The following is a 26,538-nucleotide window of genomic DNA, read 5'->3' on the forward strand; positions in this document are numbered from 1 at the left end:
GGGAGGCAGAGGCAGGTGGATCACTGTTGAGTTAAAGGTCTGCCTGGTCTATCAAGAGAGTCCAGGACAGTCAAGGCTACATAGAGAAACCCTGTTTCAAAAAACAAAAACAGAAAATTTAAAAAGTCCGCCAGAATAAATTAAAGTCCTATGGTGAAGATTCTGGATACATTTGCTCTTAGCTCTTTGTCTTAGAGCCTCATGTCATAAAAAGGCTGGGCCACAATTCCGATGTCACTATAAGACCAATCTACCTCTTGATGCGTTAGTAGACTTACCTATTTGTCCTTTCAAGCTTAGTCGAATCAAGTGGGTGGGTGACCTGGTGTCCAAGTCACTGGAATCAGGCCAGAGTGGTCACCGGGAATACAGTGGTGGTCAGGACCATCTCTGTCTGTCATGGTCTCTTAAAGTCCATCTATGACCTGAGGGGAATCTGGTTTGCTCAGCTATATCCCTGCTGCCTCCTCCCCTTGGCACTTGCTCCTCTCCACAGCATATTGTGTCACAGCATGTTGTGTGCACTTGTTTTATTTTGCCTGAGTGACTGTCACTTTGTTTTGAAGAGAAGGCAACCTCTCCGTTCCCTGGCTCTGCCTCAGTCTCCTTAAGGCACCCAGCTGCATGAATATGCCTCTGGCTGTATCCTCAGCTTGTTATTAAGAAGCCATCTCCTACAACATGCTGGACAGCTTTTGTGCTCTAGGTAAAAATCGCTCAGATGTTACTTCTGAATTTGACAAAGCTTAGTCTTCCATGATGGAAGCTCACACCATTCTCCTGGACTCTGTGATAACATAGCATCTTAGCTGCCAACCGAGCTTCTCGGCCTGGCTTCTGGTGAACGTGTCAAAACAGACAGGCAGCACAGTGACCACAAGCCTTGTTGCTGTGCTTCCTCCATATTGGTTCCAAAGATGTTTCCTATCAGCCCCAAGAGAAACATCTGGTAGGACAGTGCTCAGTGCAGCAAACTGTCAGGTGGGGGCAACCGGGGACTTGGAGAAAATGGTCCACAGTCAGATGCTGCCTGGTGTTCAGCTGTGTTTGTAATTCACTCTTCAGATTTGGTGACGCTGGTGTGAACACCCTGCATATAGTTCAGAGCTCAGTTGAGTCTCTGACCTTGCTACATCCCTTACCTTCTCTGCCCTCAGTTATTCTATCATCAGAAAGTGGTCTTCACATCCTGTGGTCCCATGAGTAACATTCTTGCCATCTGATTAACTCCGCCCCCAAAAGCACAAAGCATGATGGGTGGTTTTATGTAGCCCATGTCCTGGGGTCATATGGAAGGTTTGTTTTTGCTTTTGTTTTTTTAACTTAGAGCTGAGAATAAAGTCACTGACTAACCAAGGCTGTCATACCAAAGGGTGTTAACAAGCAGTTTCCTTTCTTCTCTTTTTACTTCTCTTATTTCACTCTAGGAGACTCAGGTAACCTTCGCCACAGTATTGCTGGACAAAGGAGCCTAGGAAGAGTGAGCGGAAGGGTTGCTGGCTGGTGTGTGTGTGTGTGTGTTCTGTTGCTCCCGTGACATCTTTCCTTCTCTCTCCATTCCATTTGCTGGCCAGCAAACTTGTGTCACATCTCTTTCATACCTCTTGTGTCATCTCAGGTAAGGTCTGCCATCACTGCTCCATAGGGCCTAAGGAGGCTCCATGGTGGGATTACTGGCACCCCTGCTCCCAGAACATACACCCTACATTCACCTCTTGTTTGTGAGAACAGAGTCAGACAAATTACATATGTATACAACCAAACTCTAAACCAGACCTGTGATTCCGGCTCCTTGGGAGTCTAAGACAGGGAGGGTTTCTAAATTTAAGGCTTTTCTAGGCTGTAGAGCAATTCAAGACCAAGCCTATCCGCTTAGTGGGACCCTGACTCAAAATGAAATGTAAAAGTCAGACTGGAAGATGTGGCTGAACAGTAGAACTCTTCCACAGCCTGCACAGGACTTAGTACAATCCCCGGGACAGACAGACAGACAGAACAAGTTTCATACGAATTATGCTGTTACCAATAGACCACTTTACCTGAAGAGTGGCAGGATCTGAGGCAGGAAGTAAGGGGTTAGCTGGTTGCAGAAAGCATCAGTCCAGAGGACTAAAGAGCAAAGTTCCTCACTCTACCTACTGCTTTTACCCAGTTTTGTTGTTGTTGTTGTTGTTGTTTTGAGTTTTGTTTTGTCTTGTTTTGTTTTTTAGATAGGGCCTAGTTATGTGATGCAGGGTAGCCTTGAACTCATAATCTTCCTGCCATAGCATTCCCCATGCTGTAATTGCCAGCCTAGGCTGCTGCACCTAACTGGTGAACAGTTATTTTTCAAGTATGTCCAAAGCTTCACTATGAAGCTATCAGTTCACAACTTAGGGGACAAACTATCATGTGGAAATCCTTTTCTTCTACTGTCTTCCTTGCATCACTCCCTCTCCTCTTATTTTCTTCCCTTTCATTCTGCTCCATTTCTTCTGCAGCTTCTCTACCCAAAGTGCCCAGAGCCACTTTTATTTGTAAATTCAACAACGTTTGTACAAAGCTAAGCCTTCACTTAGACAGCGTCTCTGTCGACTGCCTTGTTAGATAACACAGAGATAGAGGCACCGCAGCATCCTAAGCCCACGTAGCATTTCTTAGGAATTCTCCAGAAGCAGAAAAGGTAACCAAAGAGTCCTATCTCGATGGTTCTGATGCCTGGAGCTGAAAGCTACATTTAAAAAGATGTGCTCATGTCTGCTTTTCCATTAGGATTGTGGCGTTGACTCTCCTGTTTTGGATACTTATGTCGTCCTGTGCTGTCTGAACTGTATGGCTTTATCTTAGCTCGCTCCAACACCCCTTGTGGATTTCCATTTGTCATTGAGTCCTCTGAAATTAAAATTGTTTGGAACAGGAACTTCTCACATAAAAATATGTCTTGAGATTTCCTTCATGTTAAGGTTCTAAAATGCAGCTGGTAAATAACCACATAGTGAGAGTTTTAGAACTGAAGCAGCAAGTCCAGAGGGAGACTGAGGGGATGCTATCTCACAAATGTGCTATACCAGATATAAAAATTGACGTAGGTAGCATCTTGTAAGATATATGGCAAAAACGCCCTGTACTACACTCCAAATTAGTCACGCTTACAAGCCCACAACTGGATGTGTTTTTAACACCTTCCCTCTGCTTCATTGGTGGTAGTCATAATTGGTGTCTTTGTAGGGGACATCTTATTAAACTGTCCCTCAAGAGGGTGCCATCCCAATACTGCCACCACGTTCCTGCTATATCACCGCTAGAGACATATCACAGCTCTGAAAGGAAAATGACTTCTGGGAGAACAGAATCAGGCATAGGAATACTTTTGTCCTGCCCTGCTTAAAGCTTCAAAAGCATCCCCATGTAATGAGTGTAGATTTGAAACCTTAGGATGAAAACTATTAGTGTGTTATCAGGCTGATGAGATGGCTAAGCAGGTAAGGAAGGGCTCTCTCTGCCTGGAGACATGTGTTCCATGCCCAGAACTCCTAAGGTAGAAGGAGAGAACTGATTCCCACAAGTTGTCCTCTGACCTCCGGAAGTGTGCCAGGGAACATGTTTGTACAGGCATCAAACTCAAACACCAAATATAAATAAAGAAGAAAAACAAAGGTAAGTAGGGTCTGCTGGTGTGGGTCTACAATCCAGCCTCTCAGGAAGCTGAAGCAGGAGGATTGCAAGTTTAAAGGCCTGCCAAAGTCACAGAGTGAGTTCAAGATAAGCTTGACAATGTAGCAAGACCTTGTACAAAAATAACCAAAGGCTGGAGAGGTAGCTCACTGGTGGAGAAGTTGCTAGGCTGCTCAAGACTCTAGGCTCAGGCCCTAGTATTACACATGGACATGTTTAAAACTTATCAAGGCTGAGGGAATCTCCGTGCTAGAGTCTGAGGTTAGCATGTGTGAGGTCCTGAGTTCAGTGCCCAGCACTCCCCCGATGACAGTCCAGGGCATCGGCTTCCTCTTTAAGTATCAGGGACATATTTCATTCCACATACTTCCCCATGGGAAGTTGACCAGCGCCTGCCATCCATTTCAGAAATGAGCTCTGAGGAAACAGAACACTTGTGGGAAAGATGCTAAAATGATGTCAGTTATTTAAAAAAAAAAAAGGGGGGGATGATGTCCTGAGATGTATCTGTATCCCTTGACTTTCAGAGTTTGAATGGTGGATCTACTTGCATTTCACAGATCCTATTTTTCTCAGCTCCACCTGCAAATAGCACTTCCACCTCCCACCCATCTCATCCGGAAATGATTCTCAGGTTTTGCCAAGTGCATATATTTTCATAGGGCTCAAAGAGAACTGAGAGCGGCCCTTTTTTTAGTACATTGCTTTCCCTAAGAGGTGAGGCTGTGAATTCCTTGCTGTTATTCTGGGGCTGGCCAAAAGTTACTATGTATTCCTGCTCTTCTTGATATAGCCAGAGAATCCAGTATCACTACAGTCAAAGGACTAGGCCTGGAAATCAAAATAAATGTATTTTTCATGTCTCTCTTCTAAGCCCTGGTTTTTAAAGTGTGTGGGTCTGGGACTGTATTGCAATTCACCGACTAAATTGTCACAGCTAACTGGATCTACAACAAAAGAGAATTAAAATAGGTTCATAGAACCTCTTTCTCAGCCATCAAACTGAAATTTTACATAGATTACCTTTTTTGTAATTAGTATTGTTTAATTTAGAGACTTATGAGTCAAAGTGTCTCATATTATAAATCCAAGACTATATAAACCACTAAAGGATAAACACATGTGTATATACATGCAGAACATTTCATGATATATTTCACACACACACACACACTGGGCAAGACTTCAGATTTCTTGTTGTGGGAGCAACATCGCCTTGATAAAGGGATTTCATTTGGTTACACATATCTTCTCGTTTGTTCCCAGGATACTATGGGGACGGTCTGAATGCCATCATTGTGTTTGCTGCCTGTTTTCTGCCAGACAGCAGCCGGGCGGATTACCACTATGTCATGGAAAACCTTTTCTTGTGAGTGGTGATTGGGTTGACATCTGTGGGCATGTGATGGCTGATAAAGCATCTTTAACTGAGTGGGTATAAGCTGTAGCTGGTCCAAAGTCTTTGATAAGAAGCCAGTAGAATTTCAGTCACAGAGCCTTGCTCCAGGAGAATAGAGAAAAAAGAAAATGAGCCAAGTTTGGCCTCTACTTAAAACATTGTGACATTTCCTTTGGGCAAAGAATTGTTTTTGTTCCTGATAAGATGGTCTTAGTGACGGAAACCTGCCTTCATTGACTTTTGCCCTTGCTTAATCTGAGTTGCCCTTAATGTTTGATAACATTGCTGACATTTCTTTTGTCAGCTTTTAAACCCACATATTGTTCGAGGGTGGCTACATATATACAAACAGAAGGGCAATGGTAGTGCATTGTTCACAAGAAAAAGAGATCACGCACCACTATTCTTCAGTGTTATTCACCCTGTAATTTGAATGTTACTTAATTATGGTGTAAACAGAGTGGAACCTTTCATATGTGAACTGAAAACATTTCTCTTCCTTCCTGTGATCAGATATGTAATAAGTACCTTAGAGCTGATGGTAGCTGAAGACTACATGATTGTGTACTTGAATGGTGCAACCCCGAGGCGCAAGATGCCAGGGCTAGGCTGGATGAAGAAATGTTACCAGATGATTGACAGACGGTACGTGGGTGCCACCATGTAATCGCTGTTTTGACTCCCTCAGTAGCTCTCCAGATAGATAGATAGATAGATAGATAGATAGATAGATAGATAGATATAGATATCAGGTTACTCATACATGAAAGAACAAGATGTAAAAATATTAATGGAAGTACCATGTAGTGCCTGAAGCTGATCCACCCGAGACTTTGCTGGCTGTAATTCTGAAGCTGGCATCCACTTTACCTTGCAGGTATAACTTGAATGGACAAACCTAGGAAGCCATGAGTCTTTAATGGGGTCATGTGACCTGGCTACTGTTTTATATACTAGTATAATGATGATTTACAACTATTGGGTTCTTATTTCGGCATTTGTGTCAGGTCAAGGCAACTGCTAACCCAGCACTGCCTTCGTGTGCACCTTCCCCAACATACCTACCTTTCTGCTAAGACAAACTTTCTTGTCCTGTATAGAAAAATCAAAATACCAAACTCCTAATTTATGACACGAGTATGTATTAGATCCCATTAGTTGAGGCTTCTTTCATAATGTCCTGAGAGTGCCTCCATTACCATTTGCAACAATAATAAAGCAGCCTTTGTTAATATTGAAAAAATGTGCCTGAGAACCACATTAATTAAAATGGTGAATTTTCTTTATATTTAAGAACAAAATAAGGCTTAGTCAAACCAAATAAACTGTCAAGGGTCAGAGGAGGCAGCTTAGCAGGAACAATATTTCCTAACAGACCCAAGGCACTGTGTCCCGCCCCCTGCATTGACCTGTAATCCCTGCATTCGGGTGGTGGAGGCAAGAGGATCAAAAGTTAGAAGTCACCCTTACTTACGCAGTGAGTTTGAGGCCAGCCCAGGCTGCACAAGGCCCTGTCTCATAGCCAAAAGCAATAAACAGAAAACAGTAATTAACAGTCTAAATTGTTACTGAGAGCATATTCTTTTCAAGGCAACAAAGATAAATCTGACACAGTTCAACAGCATCACAAAGCAAAAATATGCCAGTTGTTATGCATGTGTGTACTGTAAGAGTATCGCCCTTCTCGTTACATTCGCGCCTGTGGGAAAATGAGATTTAAGTCTCAAGCTATGTCTCAAAAATCATGTCAGGAAGCTGGGAGAATAGCTTAGTTTACGAAGTGGTTGTTAGCCAAGCAAAGGGACCTGAGTTCAATTCCCAACACACACACACACACACACACACACACACACACACACACCACCAACAACAACAACAACAGCAAAACAAACTATGTGTGGTAGTGCATGCTTGTATGCCTAGTTACGGGCAGGCAGAGACAAGCCAGTGCCTAGAGCCTACTGCCTAGCCGTGGAGTCTGATCAGCAAGCCTCAGGTCTCAAAGAAAGACTGTGTCTCCTGAAGAATGAGGCAATGACACTTGAAATTGGGATTCTCTGCAGGAATGGATATATGCCTAGACACACACTCATGCATATGAACACACACACACACACACACTTGAGGAGCGTGAGAGAGAAAAACAAACAAAGGAAATTTTTGAAATAAATCCTGGACATTTTATACATCAGAAATTATAACTTTCCTAGAACTCCTCCCTAAAAGTGCATGTATTCTCATTTGGGGATCTATTTTCCGTTTCTGGTAAAAAGTTCATTAACAAGAATATAGAATTGTTTCTTTTTTCAAAATAGGTTGCGCAAGAATTTGAAGTCATTCATCATTGTCCATCCATCTTGGTTCATCAGAACAATCCTTGCAGTGACTCGACCTTTTATAAGGTATAACTGTGACAGTCACAAGGCGACTGCTTGGCATGTTTTCAGAGTATGCAAGTTTTCCTGTAACAAGGATTTGAAAGCTGAGAGCATCCAGGGGAGCTTAATTTACCTCTACCTTCCTGAAAGGACACTTTGGACTATGCACCAAGAGCGCTTGTGTAAAGGGCCAGATGTGACAGCACACCTGTAATCTCAGCACTCAGGAGGCTAAGGCAGGAGAATTACAAGTTATGAGGCATTGGGCTCCATAACAAACCCTTTCTTTATAAAGTGGTAATTACTTCACATAAATATTATCCCCAACAATTGCAAAACCGGACCTCTAAATTGCTTCCTGTAAGTGTGGAGGGTAAAGTAGTGAGAGTGCCACGCTACATAGGAGGAGGACTAATCAACACTTTACAGAGATGTGTTATTTTGTATGAAATAGACATTTTGGATGACATGAGACAGTAAAGGATAGGTAGGACAAAAGTATGAGCCTCAAGTGGGTCATTTCTTCTGGGCAAGAACGGTGCAGGCACCAAAATTGGGTGAAGAATCTGAGGAGCGGTTTTGAGAGTTATGTTGGGCTCAAATGTAAGGATTCATTGCTCTTATTCAACGAATATTCAACACTTGACTTAGGTGCTATCTAACGTTATGTTTGAATATGTAAAGAAAATAAGACAGTTCAGAATATAGTAAAATTTGAAACAATTCAATAAGTGGAATGGTGTTTATTTTCCAGAAACCTTTTAAAAATAGAGTAAGGTCTCACATACCATCAAGGTAAATAGATATATTTTCCTGACTCAGTTATTAATGAATTTTTCATGAGAATTACAATTAACTATTGAAGAAAATAATTAAATGTAAAATGTGTTTGTGTATATTGTCTGCATATATTTAAAATGGGTTTGTTTGTCTTTTAACTGTACCTTCTAGATTTTTTAGAGGGCGTGGGACTTATAATAATAATTAAAAGAATTAAAAAACCGCAAAAATTTTTGTATGGGTATGTGCACATGAGTGCAGTTTCCTCTGGAGGCCAGAAGAGGGCATCTAATCCCATTGATCTAAAGTTACTGGCAGGTGTGAGCTACCCAATGTGGGTGCTCAGAACTAAGTTTGGGTCTTCTACAACAGTAGTATATATCTTACTGCTGAGCCATCTCACCATCCCCCCAAAATTTGCCTCTTAGAAAACAATGGCTTTTTGGCTTTTAAGACAGGGTCACTCTATACCCCAGACTGGCCTGTAACTCGTTAATTAGCCAAAGCCAATCTTGAGCTCACTGAAAACCTTTTGCCTCAACATTAATAACTTCTTCTTCAACCTCCTCCTCCCTTCTTTTTTGTTAGTTTTATTATTGTTTGTTTGTTTGTTTTTGAGATAGGGTCTCTATGTAGTCCTGGCTGTCTTAGAGCTTACTATGCAGAGCAGGATGGCCTCAAACTCACAGAAATCATCCTGCCACGGCCTTCTGAGTTCTTGGATGAAAGTCATGTGCTACCAGGCTTAGTCCTGCCTCAACTTCTTGAATATTGGGATGATAGGCATGAGCTATCATGTCTTACATAGACAATTTGTAATAATATATTCTTTGCTATATGAATTTAAAAATTGATAAAGGCTTAACACACAGTAGCTTAGTGGTAGAATCCTTGCCTGCGATGTGCAATGTGCAAGGCCCTGGGTTCAATTCCTAAGACTGTGAAACAAATAGAACCAAATCACCTAAAGTGGATGCCAGTAAACATCAACTCAAAGAGATCAATTAATGGTTTAGGTCTTATAGATAGCTCTGGTTTTGGTCATAGGTACTCAAATCACCCAGAGATGCTTCATAAACAAGTAATTGACCATGGTCTAGTAAAATTTTATTTTGGATCATCACAAAATATTGTTGATTAGCATTCTGTTTAGCCATTTAAAAAACTATATGAACAGGGTTAGAGAGATAGCTCAGTGGTTAAAAGAAGTTATGAAACAAGCACAAGGAGTGGAGGTCAGGTCCCAACATCCGTATAAAACCTCAGCATGGTCCTGAACACTCCTGTTACCCCATCTGAGACAGAATGGCCTAGCTGAAAAAGCACAGGCTCTAGCCTCAGTGAGAGATCTCGCCTCAAAGGAAAAAGGTAAAGACTAATGGAGAGCAACATTTGATATTTTCCTGTGTCTTCTGTATGTTTATGAGCACACACGCACACACACACACACACATACACACGTACACACACACACACGTACACACACACATGCCATGGCTAAAGAGGAACATCTTTCGTGAAGGTACATGAGACATTGAGTTTATTAAAATGAGCTACTTGTCTGTGCCAAGGACTCAATTAGTCACAAATGACTGAGAACTTGCATAGCTCAGTTGCTGGCCCCCAGGAGGGCCAAGCCTTGCTGTGGATACAGGCAGAGAAGTCAGCAGCTACCACGCTAAGTGAAGTACTTGCTATGGATACAGGCAGAGAAGTCAGCAATTACCACGCTAAGTGAAGTACTTTATGGGGGTGACAGCTCTACATAAGGATGAGTTTGGGGGTAATGTATAGAAAGCAAGGGATAAAAGGGTATATCTAGGCAATCTCCAAGGTGAATGTGGAGGGACGAGGTGGTTCAGCCAGCCAAATCTAAGAAGAAAAGCAATCCAAGAAGAGGAAAGGGCAGGCAGAGGCACAGAGGACAGAGCATGGTGTACTTAAAACTCTCCATTCCAGTGAGCAAAGCATCAGAGAGGTGAGGCACACCTTCTGCCTGTCTTCTCACTGTCTATCTTGTTTTTTATTAGAACCCCAGTCTAGTAGCAAGGTTCAGGGGAAGGACTTTCAAAGTCTATACAGCACATTGTTGGAAATGTACGTTGACCAAAGACTTGGCTGAAAGATTGGAAGTGATGCTGTGAACAGGCGGACTGTTCACCGGTCACAGTGTGTGGTGAGAGCCACCAGGAAAACATAAATGATAGATCTGTAGAAGAGAACATGTGAAAAGCTGCTGAGCGGAAGGAGCAGTGCTCACAAAGGCAAGGAGTAGAATTGACAGGCAGGCCACACAATCCAGAGGACTCGGGCTACTGAAACCAGGAAAGAATTTTCGATTACTGAGCACAAATACTAAGAAAAGACATCTTCAGAAATGCATCTCATTGTTTCAAGTAGTGCCAGGTTCTCCCCTGAATAGCTGCCAGTTCCCCAGAGACAAACTCTCCACTCAGTTTCCTCCAGCTCCTTCCGGGCGCATCTACGCACTTACGCACATCTAAGATGACCCCATTTAGTTACAGACTGTTTGTACCTCAAACCCAACTTTATTACTTTATTGGAATGTATCTTTGAATGTTGAGCTTCCTAACTAAAACTTTGAAAAAGTTAAAAAAAATTATTTTAATTTCACCTAAAAAACCGAGAGGCATGTAAGTCTACACATGCTTTTAAACTATAATCAAATTTTGCTTGCTGAAAATGAATGAACAAGGGATGGTAACTAAGCCTTAACCCAGGACTGTGGGGAAGTGAGGCTCAGCACTGAGGGGGAACGAGGCTCAGCACTGTGGGGGAGTGAGGCTCAGGAGTGTGGGCTCTCAGGCTGGCCTGCACGGCCTCTCCAGGCTCTTCCACTGAATACTGCTGAGACCCTCCCTCCATCTCAGCTTATTTCACTAGAATATAATAAGAAAAATCAGTTAGTTCCCACCAATCACTTAAAACAGTGGCCATATACCACACAGCTTCCTCAAAGAGTCAGTGCTTGGTTTCTATGGGGTCTTCACCTACAGATTCAGCCATCTACTGATAGAAAATATTAAACAGGAAAAGCATTCTCTGAACATATGCAGATTCTCTCGGGATTTTTTTTTCTATTTTTGTTGTTGTTGTTGTTTGTTTGTTTGTTTGTTTGTTTTCCCTATATTGGCATGGTCTTGACATTGCACTATGTATTTATTACAAGTACTCAGAGACCGTTTTCAGTATGTGTGCATAGATCACATGTAAATTCTACAGCATTTATTGAATAGATTTTAATCATCATTGGATTTGGGACATTCAGGGTCGGGTGGTGATTCCTGGAACCGATCCACCATGAACGGTGAGGGAGAACTGTATGTAGAATCTAAAAGCATGGAGCTTACGGAAGAAGAGTAGATTAGGAAATGCAAGTCACCAGTGTTGTAAGATGCTCAAAGGGCACACAATTTCAGTTAGGAAATGAAAAAGTGCAAGAGAGCCCTTATGCAACATGATAGCTAGCATTGATAAAAGTGCTTTATATTTTCAAATTTCTTAGAGGGTAGACTCAGAATGTTCTCACTACAAAAAGGAAAAAAAGAAAAAGAAAATGAGGATATGAAGTGTCATGTTACCCAGTATAACTTAGCTGGGTACTTCGTATTTCAGAGTACCTGCTGTATACATTAAATATACATACACATATATGTGTGTGTATATATAATTTTTGTCAATTAAAAATAGTAATGGCAATTCTTACTGTTTCTAATTGGCCATTATATGTGTATGTATGTGTGTATATATATCCATATATGTATATAGCTATCATATGTATAACATATAACAATAATAAAGAAGAGATCATGAATCTGGGATGGGGAGAAGAGTTAGAGGTGGAGAAGAAGGGACAGGTGCCAAGGAGATGCAGTGCTCATGTATGAACTTCTCAAAACGATATTAAAAATGGTAATAAAGCAATGCCTGGCCCATAATAATGGCTAAGATGTGGGGTCAAGGCAGTTGAGCATGTGTGAGAGTCCGGGTTTTGTCCTCATCGCAAATAATGTAGAAAAGAACCTCAAGAAAGTCTTCAGACAGGGCATGGTGGCGCATACCTTTAATCCCAGCACTTGGGAGGCAGAGGCAGCTGGATTCCTGTGAGTTAGAGGCCAGCCTGGTCTACAAAGTGAGTCCAGGACAGCTAAGGCTACATAGAGGGAACCTGTCTTCAAAAAACAAACAAACAAAAAAGAAAGTCTTCAGGAAGACAGAATGGCTATAGGAGGGAAATGTAGCAACTGACAATATGAAGCTCTTCTCTCTCTCTCTCCTTTTTTTTCTCTTCCAGCTCAAAATTCAGCAGTAAAATTAAATATGTTAGTAGTTTATCTGAGCTGAGTGGGCTGATCCCAATGGATTGCATCCACATTCCAGAGAGCATCATCAAGTAAGTCTGAGCTTTGGAGCACTGGTAAGAAATAACACACACCAGAGAAGTGGGAGTTGGGGTGGGGGGACACTCTCACTTCTAGAATGATGGGAAAGCTTAAGTATTATCCAAAAAAATGAAACATTTGCTCTAACCTACAAATTACTATTCTTTCATATCCTCTTTCACACAAACTTGTAATGATTAATCACTGACTTTCAAAAAAACAATATTTCATAAATACATTTTGATCACATTTTCCAATTAAGATTAACTACTGCCTATTTGTTGTTTGTTTCTACGCTGGAGGCAGCATGTATTTAACAGTAACTAGGATAGTGATCCTCTACAGTAAGATCTTCCCAAATTTTGGATTTTTTTTTTTAATTAAATAATTTAGCTACATGACTCCAGGAAATTGATTAAAAAAAAAAAAAAAAAAAAAAAAGAAAGGACTATTTTCTTCAAATATCTACCCCTCCCCACATTGTACTCATGATTGTTTTCAGACAGGAGATCAGATAATAGAGAGCTTTTGTTGATGAGTGGGTGGGGTAAGAAATAGTTTCCTTGCTTAGGACCAGGCAAGGAAGCAGCCTGTGGGTAGAAATTCCATGTACTGTGGATGTCAAGACTTTGTCTGAAAGCAGTAATAAAAGTTAACTCCGAGGATTTGGAACCGGACTATGAAGACGGAGAAGTTAGAGAAGGGACATTCTTATCTGGTACATTGTTGCAAAGAACCATTAATTCTCTGTGCACTCTGCCTTTGTCCCTCCGTGTAGCTGATTAACCCATTCTTGTTTCATTAGAGCCCTAAGAAAAAGACAGGGGGTGTGTATCTCCCTCCAGAAAACAGATAGCAGTAGACCTTCTGACAGGCCTCCAAAACGGCTCAGTAGCACACACATAGAAGCTGGGGTCTTCTGGTTTACATTACCGTTTACCACAGAACACAGAAGAGCTGTGTTTGTATAGCTCACCCAACTTATATTAAACCCCATTTCACAGATGCCAGCAAAGTAAGTCAGTAAGAAGTTACTTATGGGAAGTAGGAGTAGGGGCCAGGCAGGGTTAGGACCAGAGTTCAAATCCAGGTTAGCCTGTCACCAAATGTCCACATGGTTTTCTAGTTGGGTCTTCATCTTTCTTCAAATGTCACCCCTAAGCTCAATAGCTCACAAGGAGATGCATTTGGTTTCACAGGACACTGATAGACTATGGTCAGGTGGCTCAGCTGAGGCAAGCAGAGTTTATGAGATCCTAACCAGGCCTTCACTGACTCCCCACAAGCAGTGCACCCTCCAGCTCTGGCCCACATGCCATAAGCAGCACCCTGTCTCCAAAACACACTCTTCTTTTCAAACACAGTGGTGGTAATCAGGGGTTCTTGGAAGCAATGGAACCCTCAGGTGAGCTGCAGCCAGTGGGATGGTGCCGATGGTCCTGGAAAATTAACTGCCACCAAAAGTTGCCCCAGGCCAGTGCCTTCTAGGTACTTTATCCCAAAGATTCAAAGAATTAATTTTATAGACAATGGGGAAGGTGACCTTTAGAAAATTTATTATAGGGTCATAGGTGAGATTCATAGACAAGACACCAACAGAGCTCCTGTATTGAAAAAGTCCAGGAAAGGGGGCCATCAAATGTCTGTATCTAGGGGTTATCAAGGCTTTTCTAGATTGAGGCACAGGGAGGGGCATGGAAGGAGATCTGGTTACCCCAGTTGTCCCACCCAGCAGGTATTTGTGTGCCCCAGCTTTTGTCACACCATCATATATAGCTCCCAGAGAATAGTATTCCTTGCTGTGTAAAAGCAATATAACAAGAAATCAGATCAGGACAGTAGGCCCTGAACACACTAGCATTTCTAGCCTCCAGCCAGGACAGAACTATAGGCATTTCCTTGGCTTCTGTCCAAGGACAAAAATCAGAACTGCTCCTTCTGAGGTTGGGGGCGGGCGGGGAGGCTTCCCCTAAAACTGCCTGATAAGCTCCTATCTCCCATTCTCATCATTTGTCCACAACCTCTTTACAAAAGATGACAAGGACATTGTCTCTTCCTAAGGGAGGGAGCACTGGCCATTTTCCAGAAACACAGCAGGGCTTCCATGGTGTGGCAAACATAACAGAATGTAAAGAGGCAATTCAGTGGAACCTTCCCTCCCACTTCTCAATGCCTCTGAGACCTCAGGCAGCCTGTGAAAACCCTCTGATGTTTAATGTTCACATCCGTAAAATGGGGACATAATTCTTGGAGCATGGATGACCCTGAGGGTTGAATACGAACAGTGAGCAGAGGGCTGTGGGCACAGATCTTGGAGTACAAAGTGCTACTGGTTATAATTGAATTGCACTGGAGACACACTGTCGGGGGAGGTGTTCAAATGAGAAGCTAGACATGGCCGGGTACTTTCCATCTATCCTCAAGGGTTGCATTTTGGAAATCCTTCAAGAAGGGTCCTTTAAGAAGAAAGGTTGCATTTAGGAAGACTTGTTTTCAGGAGGAAGAACCTAGCACTGTGGGTCCCCACTCCCTACTTCACCTGTGTTTCCTCCTGTCATTATGATACATCTCACAGAGTCTTTTCTGTCGTTTCTTTTACTAGTCCTCATTGCTTCATTTTTCACACGGCGAAATTTTCAAATTGACACAGCCTAATTATTTTCTTTTACTGAATACCATTCAAAGCATCTGATCCCAGCCAGTCCCAAGACCAGAATTCAGCTGGGTGGAGCCTGGCATCATTGGGATAAAATGCAGTTTATATTCATTGATTACAGTTGGTTCTTCTTATTGGCTGGGGACAGTTGTGTTCAAAAAAGTCATTGTAGACACTCAGTCAACACTGAGCTATTATTCCTGAAGGAAATACAAGGTGAGGGAAGGGAGGCCCCATCTGCCTGTTTGCAGTGTTTTCATCACTTACCAGTATATAACCTTGTTCTGTTGTTGTTACCCTACCAGTAGATAACCTTGGTTTTTCATTACCTACCAGTAGATAATGTTGATTTTTTTTTAACTATCTACCAGTATGTAACCTTGAGGGTTTTTTTTTTTTTTTTATTACACATCAATGTATAACCTTGGTTCTTCATCATCCACCTGTATACAGCATTGGCTTCTGTGTGTCCCTCCTTGAGAAAGGCTCTTAATGTCTACACATACTGTTTACTCACTATCTTTGTGCTCAGCTAGGTGTGGTGGCCACTGTGTGCAACTAGAGCACTCGGAGACTGAAACACAGGATCCAGACTCTGAGGCCAGCCTGGGCTACACAGAAAGACCCTCTCTCAAACAAACAAGCAAAACAGCCAGTATTACAATTTGTACCTAAGACAATCTCATGGGTCACATACATTCTCTGTGAGGTACATTGGCTTTCTTGTGCCTACAAATAGTAGGCAGTGTTTGGTAAGATGCTTGACCCTATTTTAAATAGCCCAGTCTCCAGCCACAAGCACAAAAATGAGAGAAACATTTACCAAGGAAGCTATATGAGGCAGGAAGGCACGGCATCACCCTGCTTGACTGCTGTTGATCCTGTGCACACAGGGCAACTTGAATTTTTGTCACCTTGTCTGTGTCCACAGATGGCCAAAAGTGCTCTACACTGATTTTGGAAATTTCAGATGTCTTAGTAAATAGGCAAATTTACAAATATGGAATTTACAAATAACGAGGATTGACTGTACATCTATACATAGTAAACTGAGAATTGTGCCTAACACAAATAAGTTTTCTCTTCAAAGCCAGTCATTGTTGTCTGGGTAAGCGTTTTCTCTTGTGTTCTGACTGTTGAAAGCATTTACCTGTCCTTTTCCCACTGTTCCTCACTGTCCTCATGGCATTTGTTTCTTATCTTGTAAGGTACGATGAAGAGAAATCTTTTAAAAGAAGTGTGAGGTAAATCTTGAGATCTGTATTCACGTTGGACCCCGCCATGTGTATAACAGTGTTGTATTTGTGGGTGACCTCAACATGCTACCAGAGGAAGAGTCTATTGTATCCGTCCTTGATGTTCCCCTCCAAGTCTTTGTCCTGTGTGTAAAGCTGTTGAGGTCAACCTGATTTGCAACTGAAACCTACTAAACCAGATATGCCCTGACTTGGCCCAGGCTGCGAGCTAACTTTAACTCTACCCAGCACAGTCATGTGGATAATCTGAGCTTTATTCCGCCAGCATGTTTCTCAGCCCCTTGCAACAACTATATCACCTTTCTGAAGGGATTCTCAAAGTAAGCATATATGACTGATCAACAGGAAGGACCGGCACCATGTTTAGCTGAGTGTGTCTCAGTGCACCCAGAGACAGTTTGCGGGGGCAAAAAAACAAATACGTACCACTTACATTTGGCTCTGCTTTGCGGGAGATGCTCATGCTCTGCTTGCTTTTCTTTCTTTCTTTCTTTCTTTCTTTCTTTCTTTCTTTCTTTTTTTCTTTCTTCCTTTTCTCTGTTGGTAATTTTTGCTCATGCAGACTGGATGAAGAACTAAGGAAAGCATCAGAAGCGGCTAAGTAAGACTTGGTTTTCGTTTTTGCGGCTGGTGTGATGTTGGCTGGCAGTTCAGGAGTGATGGGGAGAGTCTGCATGCCTGCTGTTTTCTTACTGCACCCTGATAATAAGGCTGCGCCTTGAAACCCCCTTTTCTCCTATGGCCAATGTAATCTTTGATGTTTTTTTATTATAATCTATTTTCCCCATAATCTTGGTTATCTTAACAAGAGCATTTGTCACTGTTTATTTTATTTTTTAGTATATCTGAAATTCTGGCTATTACCAGAAAACACATCACAGACATTGTTACGTGGAGTGTGACAGCTGTAGGACCTCTAGGTATATTGAGGCGTCAGAACCACACCTGTTCATTATTGGGATGAGAAACAGTGGCAAGTAAAAATTGGACAGAATTTTGTAGAATTAATTTTACAGCCTTCCAAGATTTAAATAACACTCTGAGGCTATAGAGGTGGCTCGGTGGACATGAGCGCTGGCTGCTCTTCTAGAGGACCAGGGCTCTATCCCCACCTGACGGCCACAACTGTCTATAACTCCAGGTCTAAAGGATCTCCAAACCTTCCTCTGGCCTCTGCAGGCACCACATGCACATAGTGCATGGACATACATGCAAACAAAACATCCATACACCTAAAATAATGGTAAACATAAATAAATGCTTGGTTTAGTTTTTAAGAAATATCATTTACCTCATAGTTTCCAAGCTTTTTTGATTGAGAGCGGTCATTGCTCAGTCTCATTGAAGCATGGTTCTGAAAAAGGAAAAAAGCACGCTGCCAAGAAAACATAAAATGAACACATGTCAAATTTTGTTATTTGATGGATTATTTAGTGAGGGATCCAGTAATGAGTTCCCATGAATGTGAAGAGAATTTAAGCTGCATACATGCCTGTGGCAGTCTCTTCTTCCTTGGCTCAGGCCCCTGATTGTACTGTTTTCCTGTACAGACATACCTGTGATTGACAAGAGGTAACATACCATGGCGGAAGTTACTTAAGACTTATGAATGACATGTTTCTCTGATTTCCCATTTCATATTTTTCAGAGCATGGTTGACTTGACTGCTTGTAACTGAATCTGCAGAAAATACAGTTGCAGATTTTTAGAAACAGGGGATTTACAAAAGGCTGTTTGGATAAGATAGTTGGGTTAGGTATCAAGTTGGGTAGAGTTCAGTAGGGCAATAAACTAACATCAGGTTATCTTTTCCATGGGATAAACATGGTTGCATCACTGCAGGACATAAATCTACAAGTTAACTTCTGCCCCTGTAGTACTGAGAGACAGCCCTGGAGTGTCTGACTGAACAGAGAGCTCCCAGTCATTTTTTTTTTTTTTGTGCATTTCCAAGGGCAAAAAGAAATCTTCTGACAGTATCTGTTAAATGTATACAATTGCTACCTGGAAAGCTTGCCATACTAAGTACATTAAACTTCTTAATCATTTTAAATGTTTCTTTTTCTTTCTTTCTTTTTTTTTTTTTTTTTTTTTACAACAAGTGCAAAAAGCCTGTATAATATCCAAGGCATTTGCTAATTCTAAATAAATGTTAAGTAGTGAACCTTTCCTGTGTGGCTACAAATGCCAGCTCCTCATTAACAACCCATTTACACTTTTTTTTTTTTTTGCCTGCATATTTTTGTTACAGGTAACTTAATAAAATTATTTGCCTAAAATACAAATCTTTTACATTAAAAAAATGCCTGAATGAAAATCATTAGCAGTTTTGATGTGGATTAATTGGATAAGCCATTTGCTGGTAGAATTTAATCCCAATTGATCTTATTCCTTTGGCTGGTGAAATTAAAAAGTGTTTGCACATTTGCATAGATATAAAGAAAATGAATTGAGCTTCGTTGACCACATGGGGGTTGGATTTTCTTTTTTTTCTTCTTGTTAAGAGCATTTCACTATTGTAGCCTTCACTAGCCTGGAACTTGCTTTGTAGACCAGGCTGGTCTCAAACTTACTGAGATCCTTTTGCCTCTGCCTCCCAGGTGCTAACACTAAGGGTGTGCGCCACCATACTTGATCCCACAGAGGCTTGGAAAATCCTCAAAATCCAAGCCCGTTGTACCTCTTTAACTATGTTTAGCCACAGATACAGCCCCTAAATCCTGGAGCAGAGTGTGTCTGAATCTTAGATCAAAAAAAAAAAAAAAAAAATATGACCCCTTCTTATCCAAGACAGGAAGCTAGCTCTACCCAGGCTCTTTCTGTTAAAAGAAGTCTTGACTGTCCACGCGGCTTTATTAGAAAGCTTTGTGCTGGCTCTAACCTGAGTCAGATATGTACTATAATAAAGAACAAAGCCTTCCCAGCTACTCTGTTTTTCCATTTATACAGCATTTTAAAACCTCCCCCCCCCCCATGTACAAGACACCTCACCCATTAAGTTGCCCATCAGCCTTCGCTGACCTCCACACAGAGAGACAGGAAATACTTCTGAAGGGTCTGTACTGTACACAAACCCATTCTCAGTTTGCAAACGAGGAAGACTCCATCTGCTGCCTTTTGGGAGGTAGCATTTAAAACGCCTGCAAATTGCTGTTTTCTTTTGAGAGATCACCCAAAGCTAAGACGCAGAAAGGCTGGGCTTGGAAGATTGCCCTTTCTTGATTCTGTTCCAGCTTCCCTGGCTTTTGCTAGTTCACTGCCCTTGCCAAATTTTCTCCATAAAAATACCAGACCACCAGCAGGATGGAGAAGTGGAAGGAGGGAAGAAGGGAAGGAGAGGGAGGGGTCAGTGCTCAGCAAGGGAAACAACTAACTGATATTTTCAGAAAACACTGAACTAGCCACAGGCTCTCATGGAAATGAATGAGTTAGCTTCTTCAGATTAGTCACAACGAAAAGGAACTTTTGCATTTAGAAAGGATTAATCCAACTGGAATGGTGGCTCAGCAGTTAAGAGCACTTGCTGCTTTTTGGGAAGACCTGGTTTGTGCCCCAAAACATATGGCAGCTCAGAGGTATCCAATTAGCCCTTCTGACCTCTGTAGGCTCCAGGCACACATATAGTGTAGATACGTACATGCAAACTAAGCATTCACCGACATAATTTTAAAATCGTTCTTAAAAATAAGTAAAAAGAATCATAGGCTCTTTTATATAATTTTTTCCCATTTAAAAATAAAAACTTAGCAGAGGAGAAAAAGGTAAAAGCTGAACACTAGGAATTGATATAAGGAGAATTTTAAATCAGTTAGCATAGTATCACACAAATATGGATAGCATGAACAGTTAAGGGACACAGGCATGTGCACCGTTGAAAACGTTGATTTCATTATTTTATACGGCTATGCTTCTTTTTCTGGACCTGCCTTGCTTAGGTAGTATTAGACTTCACAAGTGGACCTGGGCACTGCCAGCCTCTGAAAGTGGCAAATGTCCTGCCTCTCTCCTGTACCAACATCCAGCAAAGCTGACCAGGGACAGTCTTTCTTTCCATACCTTGGAAAATCCTCATTCTTATGAAAACTGAAGGCTGACTGTATTGTGTCTAACCAAAATTAAGATGTTTAAAAGATTTTCCTTTGTGGCTAAAATAGTTTTTATTATTTGAGCTACATAAATTTTTTTCCATGTTCACTGCATAAGAACAGATTTGAAAAGTAAGAAAAAGTGGCTTGGACAAATAATCACTGGAGGTATTTGAAGTTCTGTTGTTGTTGTTATCTATTATTATTATTATTATTATTATTATTATTATTATTATTATTATTATATGTCTGTATTTTGATTAGTAACTATATTTCAGACCTGATGTTAAAATAGCATAATTTGTTCTGGTTTAGATTTGGGATTGTAGGAGTCGCAAATGGTACAACACTAAGCAGTTTCAAATGCTCAGCTAGTGATGCTGATGTGGCCGTAAGAATGAGAAAATGTTAACTACTTCCTGTTTGTTTGTTTGTTTGTTTGTTTTCCCTTGCACGCAGAACTAGCTGCCTTTACAATGATCCAGAAATGACTTCTATGGACAAGGAGTAAGAACTCTCCATCAATGACAGCTATGTGGTCACATGTAGTATTGCATGGCTGGCCTCAAAGGGGAACTAAGCATGCAGGATTGGATAAACCTCTTGAGATGTTTGGCTTTCATGGGATCTATTCTTAGAACAACTAAGATATTTGACAGATACTGTTGTCTTAGTGATTGGCACAGAGGAAACTGGATGCTTACCTGACCCTCCACTTTTCCACCCCAAAAATGAGCCAATGAATTTTGGGGCAAGTTGTATGAACACTAAGGCAAGAGGAACAAAACTCTGCTTTCAGAATTACACTGCAGTTAGGGAATGCTCTCCCTTCCTTGCACACTTAATATTTTGGTGGATAGTGGAGAAATTGCTTTGCTTTGCAAAGTCTAAGAGGCAGTTGAGCCTGCTTGGAATTATATAGTTGGCTATTGCTGTCCTGTAAGAAATAGAAATTGGACTCGCATAGAGTTCTTAGCCTATGCCAGACTCTGTAAGAAGTCATACTCGGTGCCTGAAATTCATCCTAGAATAAGGTTATGAGGTCCATTTTACAGAAGAGGAAAGAGAACTATGGATAAGGCATTAGAGGCTCCCAGGTGGTATTTGAATCTTGACCTTGCAGATCCAAAGTTGGTGGCTTTCAAATCAGAGAGGTGGTCTGTGCTGAAATGGCTGGAATCTAACAAAGGACAGAAACCATTCACATGGGACTGTGGGACTGGCCACAGTCAGTTTTACATCCAGTAAAGGGATGCTAATTTGGCTTGAGTAGTAGACTTAGGATGGTCATTGCTCTCAAGGACCAAGAAAGGTGAGCAAGACCAACTTAAATATGTCACCCTTGTCACTGTCTCCTCTAGGTCCAAAGAAAACTTAGAAAACCACCGCAGTGTCTGTATCTGCCTTGTTGACCTTAAAAGTTAAAGGAAATTTAGGGACAAACTAAGTCCCAACTTAAAAAAAAAAAAGAAAGAAAAAAAGAACAAGGATGAATGTTTTAAGGGGACTTTCCAATCATAGAGCTTTTCCCTAAAGGTCACTCTTGTCTCAACTCTTGAGATGACAACACCAGTTGCTTCAAGAAAACTGTTTTTCCAAAGCAAACATAGCTCAGCCTCTCAATTCATCATGATCCATCTTTCAAACACAGAGCATTCCCTCCCATTGTGAAACAATGCCCCATGAACACCAAACAGTGCCCACAATTCAGCTTGCCCAACATTGGCCCATTGCTGCTGCATCTGGGGGCTTACCCACTCCTCTGCCTGCCCTGTTTGTCTGTTCCTCGTTGGTGAGAGAGCTTTTGGTTTGGTATAGAGGGTGATGTACCCGTTCCTGTGTGGGCTCCTTAAAGTGCTGCGGGGGGGGGGGGGCACAGGAAGGGAGGGGTGCAGCCAACTGTTGATGTTATGTCCCATTCTTAGAAGAACATTTCCTCTGGAAGTTTCCCTTTTCTTCATCACTGTCTTTCCTGAGCTCCTCCCAGGCATATGTATCATCTCCCTAACCAGTAGAATGAGATCCCAGATGGGAAACAAGAGTGCACAAGAATTCTCTCCCCTGACCTTCACGCCTGCATGTCTTTGCTTGCTTGCTTTAATGTTAGTGTGAAGACCTTTGTTCACCCTTTCCTGGCTTCTGGGGAGATAGAAGAATCCTACACGGAAGCATTTTACACCTGTAGCTAGCATTGAATGAACTGCAAATTGGGCACAGGCCCCTTCAAGGGGGCTCCATCCAGCTAAGATTGACGTGAAGTGAGACATGCAAGGGTCCTGTGGTAGCTTCCCATTCTCCACAGAGAGAAGGAGCATTATGCCTGCCTTGCCACTCCTCTTCCATAAGACACAAGTAGCTTTAACTGCTGTTAAACAGGATTGCCACACACCTTGTAAGGAACCTCATTTAGTGTATGCAAGAAGTGAGACCATCTTGTGCAGGGCTGGCTGAGTCAGTTATGGACAGCTAAGATCATCTTCTCAGGCAGGAAGTACCCCCCCCCCCATCTACGTTCAGTTCTGGTCAAAAGTTGCCATCAGTGTCAATCATAAGAGAGACAGTTAGGAAACTACTTTCACCACTTTTCTCCCTCTCTTTAGATTAGGATTTTATTCACTCATATCACAAAGTTAAAGCAGGGCTATTTATATTTGCATTTTTAAGTGATATGATCAAAGACCCTACGTGGTGAAGATGACTTAGAGGTATTAACAGTGCCTTCACTAACCCCACAAGATAGCTGTTCTCTAAAGAGCAGTCTGCAGAGGGGCTTCCTGTACCAGCTTATCAGGAAGTTGTCCACAGTTGTTCTCTCCATGCGCGCTGGGTAAACAGGTTTTAGTCTTTCAGCTGTTTGGTTACAAAAAAAAAAAAAAAAAAGCAATAATTTAAATCTAAAAAAGGTTAACAAAGGAGTCAGAACAACAACAGCAGCAAAAAAAAAAAAAAAAGAAAAAAAAAGAAAAGAAAAAGAAAAAGAAAAAGTTGAGGTGTGCATTCTAGCCTGCCAGATCAGGTATTTGTCAAAGGCCCAGATTGCAAATCACAGTGATATCTACTTTAAACTCTACGAAGTTTAAGATCAGTTCATATCTTTGTGTTTTCAGAAGAAAAAAAAATCGAGCCAACTCCATAAGAAAAAGAATTAAATTCCAGTTACCAACTCAAACCTAGCACTGACTTCTGAGTACATTTTAGAAATCTTAGAAGCAAATGCTTTTTTTTTTTTTTTTTTTAATGCCTGCTTTGTAAAAGTATGTTAGAAACAGATATGGGAGTCTGGTTGACAAAAGAAGACACTACCCAAGGAAAGTTCTGTGGATAAGACGTCAGATCCTTGAAGGCACAAAAACTACCAAGTTACCCCAGTGTCTGGTCCCCACTGCACTGCCCCCTCATCACAGGAAACTCTACCCCAGGAGGAAGCCTCAGAAGGGCAGAGAGAAATCCAGCTGCGTTCAAATTACTTGTTCCTCTCTTTATCATAACTGGTACTCTCTCTGTCTCTGTCTCTCTCTCTGTCTCTGTCTCTGTCTCTGTCTCTCTGTCTGTCTGTCTCTCTCTCTCTCTGTTCATTCGCTCTAGTTCTCTTTTTTTGTGTGTTGGATATACAACAGTTGTATGATGTTCACTAAAAGGTAGAGGAGAGACCCATGCAACTCAAAGAGAATGTTTATTCCATGTTGGAGAGGAGCTGAGAGAGCCAGGAAAAAGCAAGTTGCTGCTTAGACTCCCCAGAGACCAGTATGCAGACCCAGTTCAAGGAAGGCTCCCCAGAAGGCTCCTGGTGCGAGCCCGTGTTCAAAGGCCAAAAAACCCAGAGTCTGAGGTCCACAAGCAACTGCAGGAGAAAAGACTTCTAGTCAGGAAGGGACAGTGTGAGCAGCCAGCAAGTTCCACTCGGCTTCTTCCATTTTCCATTCCACCTGGCACCCAGTCTGGTAGACACTGCCCCTCTCATTCAAGATGGGTCTTGGTCCAGACTCCCATGGCAGGTGCATTCACAGACACACCTAGAAGTGTGTTGTACCATCTCCCCAGTCAAGTGGACGCCAACAGCTGACTATCACAAGAAAGGAAAGTGATCACTAGAAACAGGAAGACACAGTGATGCTCTTTACGTGATTTGAGTCTTTTGTCCCTGAGTCCTTTTGGAGAGGTATAAAATGCTTCCAAAAGCAGCTTTGTAAGGAAAAAAGTCAACATATATATATGTGTGTGTGTGTGTGTGTGTGTGTGTGTGTGTGTGTGTGTGTGTGTGTGTGTATTTATATGTGTATGAGTGTTTTACCTGCATGTATGTATGTCTGGGCACTATGTGCATGCCTGGTGCCCACAGAGGCTAGAAGAGGGTGTCAAATTCTCCGACTGGAGTTACAAATGGTTGTAAATTACCATATACGTTCTGGGAATTGAACCCAAATCCTCTGGAAGAGCAACTAGTGATCGTAACTGCCGATTCATCTTTCCAGTCCCCTGAGTCAATATTTCTAGAAAAACTTAACAACTGGTGGATGCTTTTCTAGCATAAAAACCTTAGGCAATTTCTTTAAGTTATTTGAAGGAAGATACAAACAAGTGATGCCCGAATTATTATTGGATGCTCCTCACTTGGTGTGTTTTCTCCTCTCTCCACCACCCCCCACCCCTGCCCCTCTTCAACTCAGTATTGACATGAAGCTGAAAGAAAAGCCCTAGCTGGCCAGCTGGAGGAGAAATCACTTTCTGCTTGATGGTTCTGCTGGAACATAACCTACCTGGAAGCAACAGGGCTGGTGATACCTCCATTTTGCACCGCCTGGTGGCATTGGAAATTTCCAAGTGGGGGAAAAAATGGGAAGAAAATTTGTTTACTGTTAACATATTTATGAAATGTTGTGTATTTTCCTATTTTGCCAATTATGTGCCTCAACGATTTTAGTTGAACCTTAGCAGGAAAAATAGGTCCTTCCATTTTAATATTATACCAACCCCTGGTGCAGTGGGACTTGGTTCCTTAGATTGGTGTTTACCAAAAGCATAGCCTAATTCTGCTGTTAGACAGATGTGGATACATTTCTGTAGGTTGCCTGGATTTCCCTGTAGAGCTTGCTCTAGATTTAAGATGCACAGAGCTTGCCTTGTCCCAGGAACAGGGCTCTCTAAAATGCTGTCTAATGAAATGCTGAGTCTGAACAGGACGGACAGTCAAACATGAAATCAGCATCAGCTAAGGTGTGTGCTCCCTTCCTGTCCACTTGAGTTGTCTTTCAGTTTTTCAAAAGGAACCTAGGCTCTCTAACTCATGCAAGCTTTATTTCATATGGCTGTATGTAAATTACTCCTTTAGGACATTATTTCCCTAATGCTCTTTGAAGAGCTTCATGTTGTGAAGCTAAGATGAGCATCAAGTTTTCAGTAATTAATTATGCTTCAGGCCACAAAACAGGCTCAAACCTTTATACTGCAAGTGCCAACTCCAAGGTGGCCCACTCAATGATTACTTCGTTAACATTGTATCATCCAAAATTAACACTCAGATGCATTGCAAAAGCATTCTGCTTTAAGACGTTTGAAATTAAATGCAAGTATATACTAGCCTTTATGAAATAGTTCGTTTCTTGTTTTTAGGTGCCCATTAAATTGCCAGTGCAAGTTCTAATCTGTGGATCTCTAGCAGAAGCTGGCAAGCTATGCCCAGTCTAGGGTGCCACTACAAAGGAAGGTGATTTCTATACTTTTTTTGTTGTTGTTGTTGTTCACTTTACATCCCAATTGTAGCCCCCTCCCGCCTTGCCTCCTGATCCCACTCTTCCTCACCTCCTCCCCTAGCCCTCAGATAGGGGGAGCCCTCCTCCCCTATCATCTGACTTCAGCCTAACAAGTCTCATCTGGACTGCCTATATCCTCTTTCTCTGTGGCCTGGCAAGTGATCAATGAGAGGGCAC

The 26,538-nt window shown here is 41.8% G+C and overlaps 1 protein-coding gene across 3 annotated transcripts in view; it reads left to right on the forward strand.

Moving 5' to 3' along the window:
- Prune2 (prune homolog 2 with BCH domain) overlaps positions 1-25,792 on the forward strand; it is a 271,505-nt gene extending 245,713 nt beyond the window's left edge. For 2 of the 3 annotated variants that reach the window (XM_051146212.1, XM_051146211.1), the window contains exons 4-10: positions 4,921-5,023; positions 5,567-5,698; positions 7,369-7,455; positions 12,527-12,625; positions 17,089-17,127; positions 21,071-21,118; positions 25,279-25,792. In XM_051146212.1, coding sequence (XP_051002169.1) covers positions 4,921-5,023; positions 5,567-5,698; positions 7,369-7,455; positions 12,527-12,625; positions 17,089-17,127; positions 21,071-21,118; positions 25,279-25,309 — 539 coding nt within the window. In that variant the 3' untranslated portion in view covers positions 25,310-25,792. Of the gene's footprint in view, positions 1-4,920; positions 5,024-5,566; positions 5,699-7,368; positions 7,456-12,526; positions 12,626-16,478; positions 16,515-17,088; positions 17,128-21,070; positions 21,119-25,278 lie in introns of all 3 variants that reach the window. The other variant, XM_051146213.1, reaches the window with a different exon arrangement.
- Positions 25,793-26,538: the final 746 nt, after the last annotated feature.

The sequence above is a fragment of the Acomys russatus genome, chromosome 5 (assembly GCF_903995435.1).
Source record: "Acomys russatus chromosome 5, mAcoRus1.1, whole genome shotgun sequence".
In the NCBI taxonomy this organism is placed as follows: Eukaryota; Metazoa; Chordata; class Mammalia; order Rodentia; family Muridae; genus Acomys; species Acomys russatus.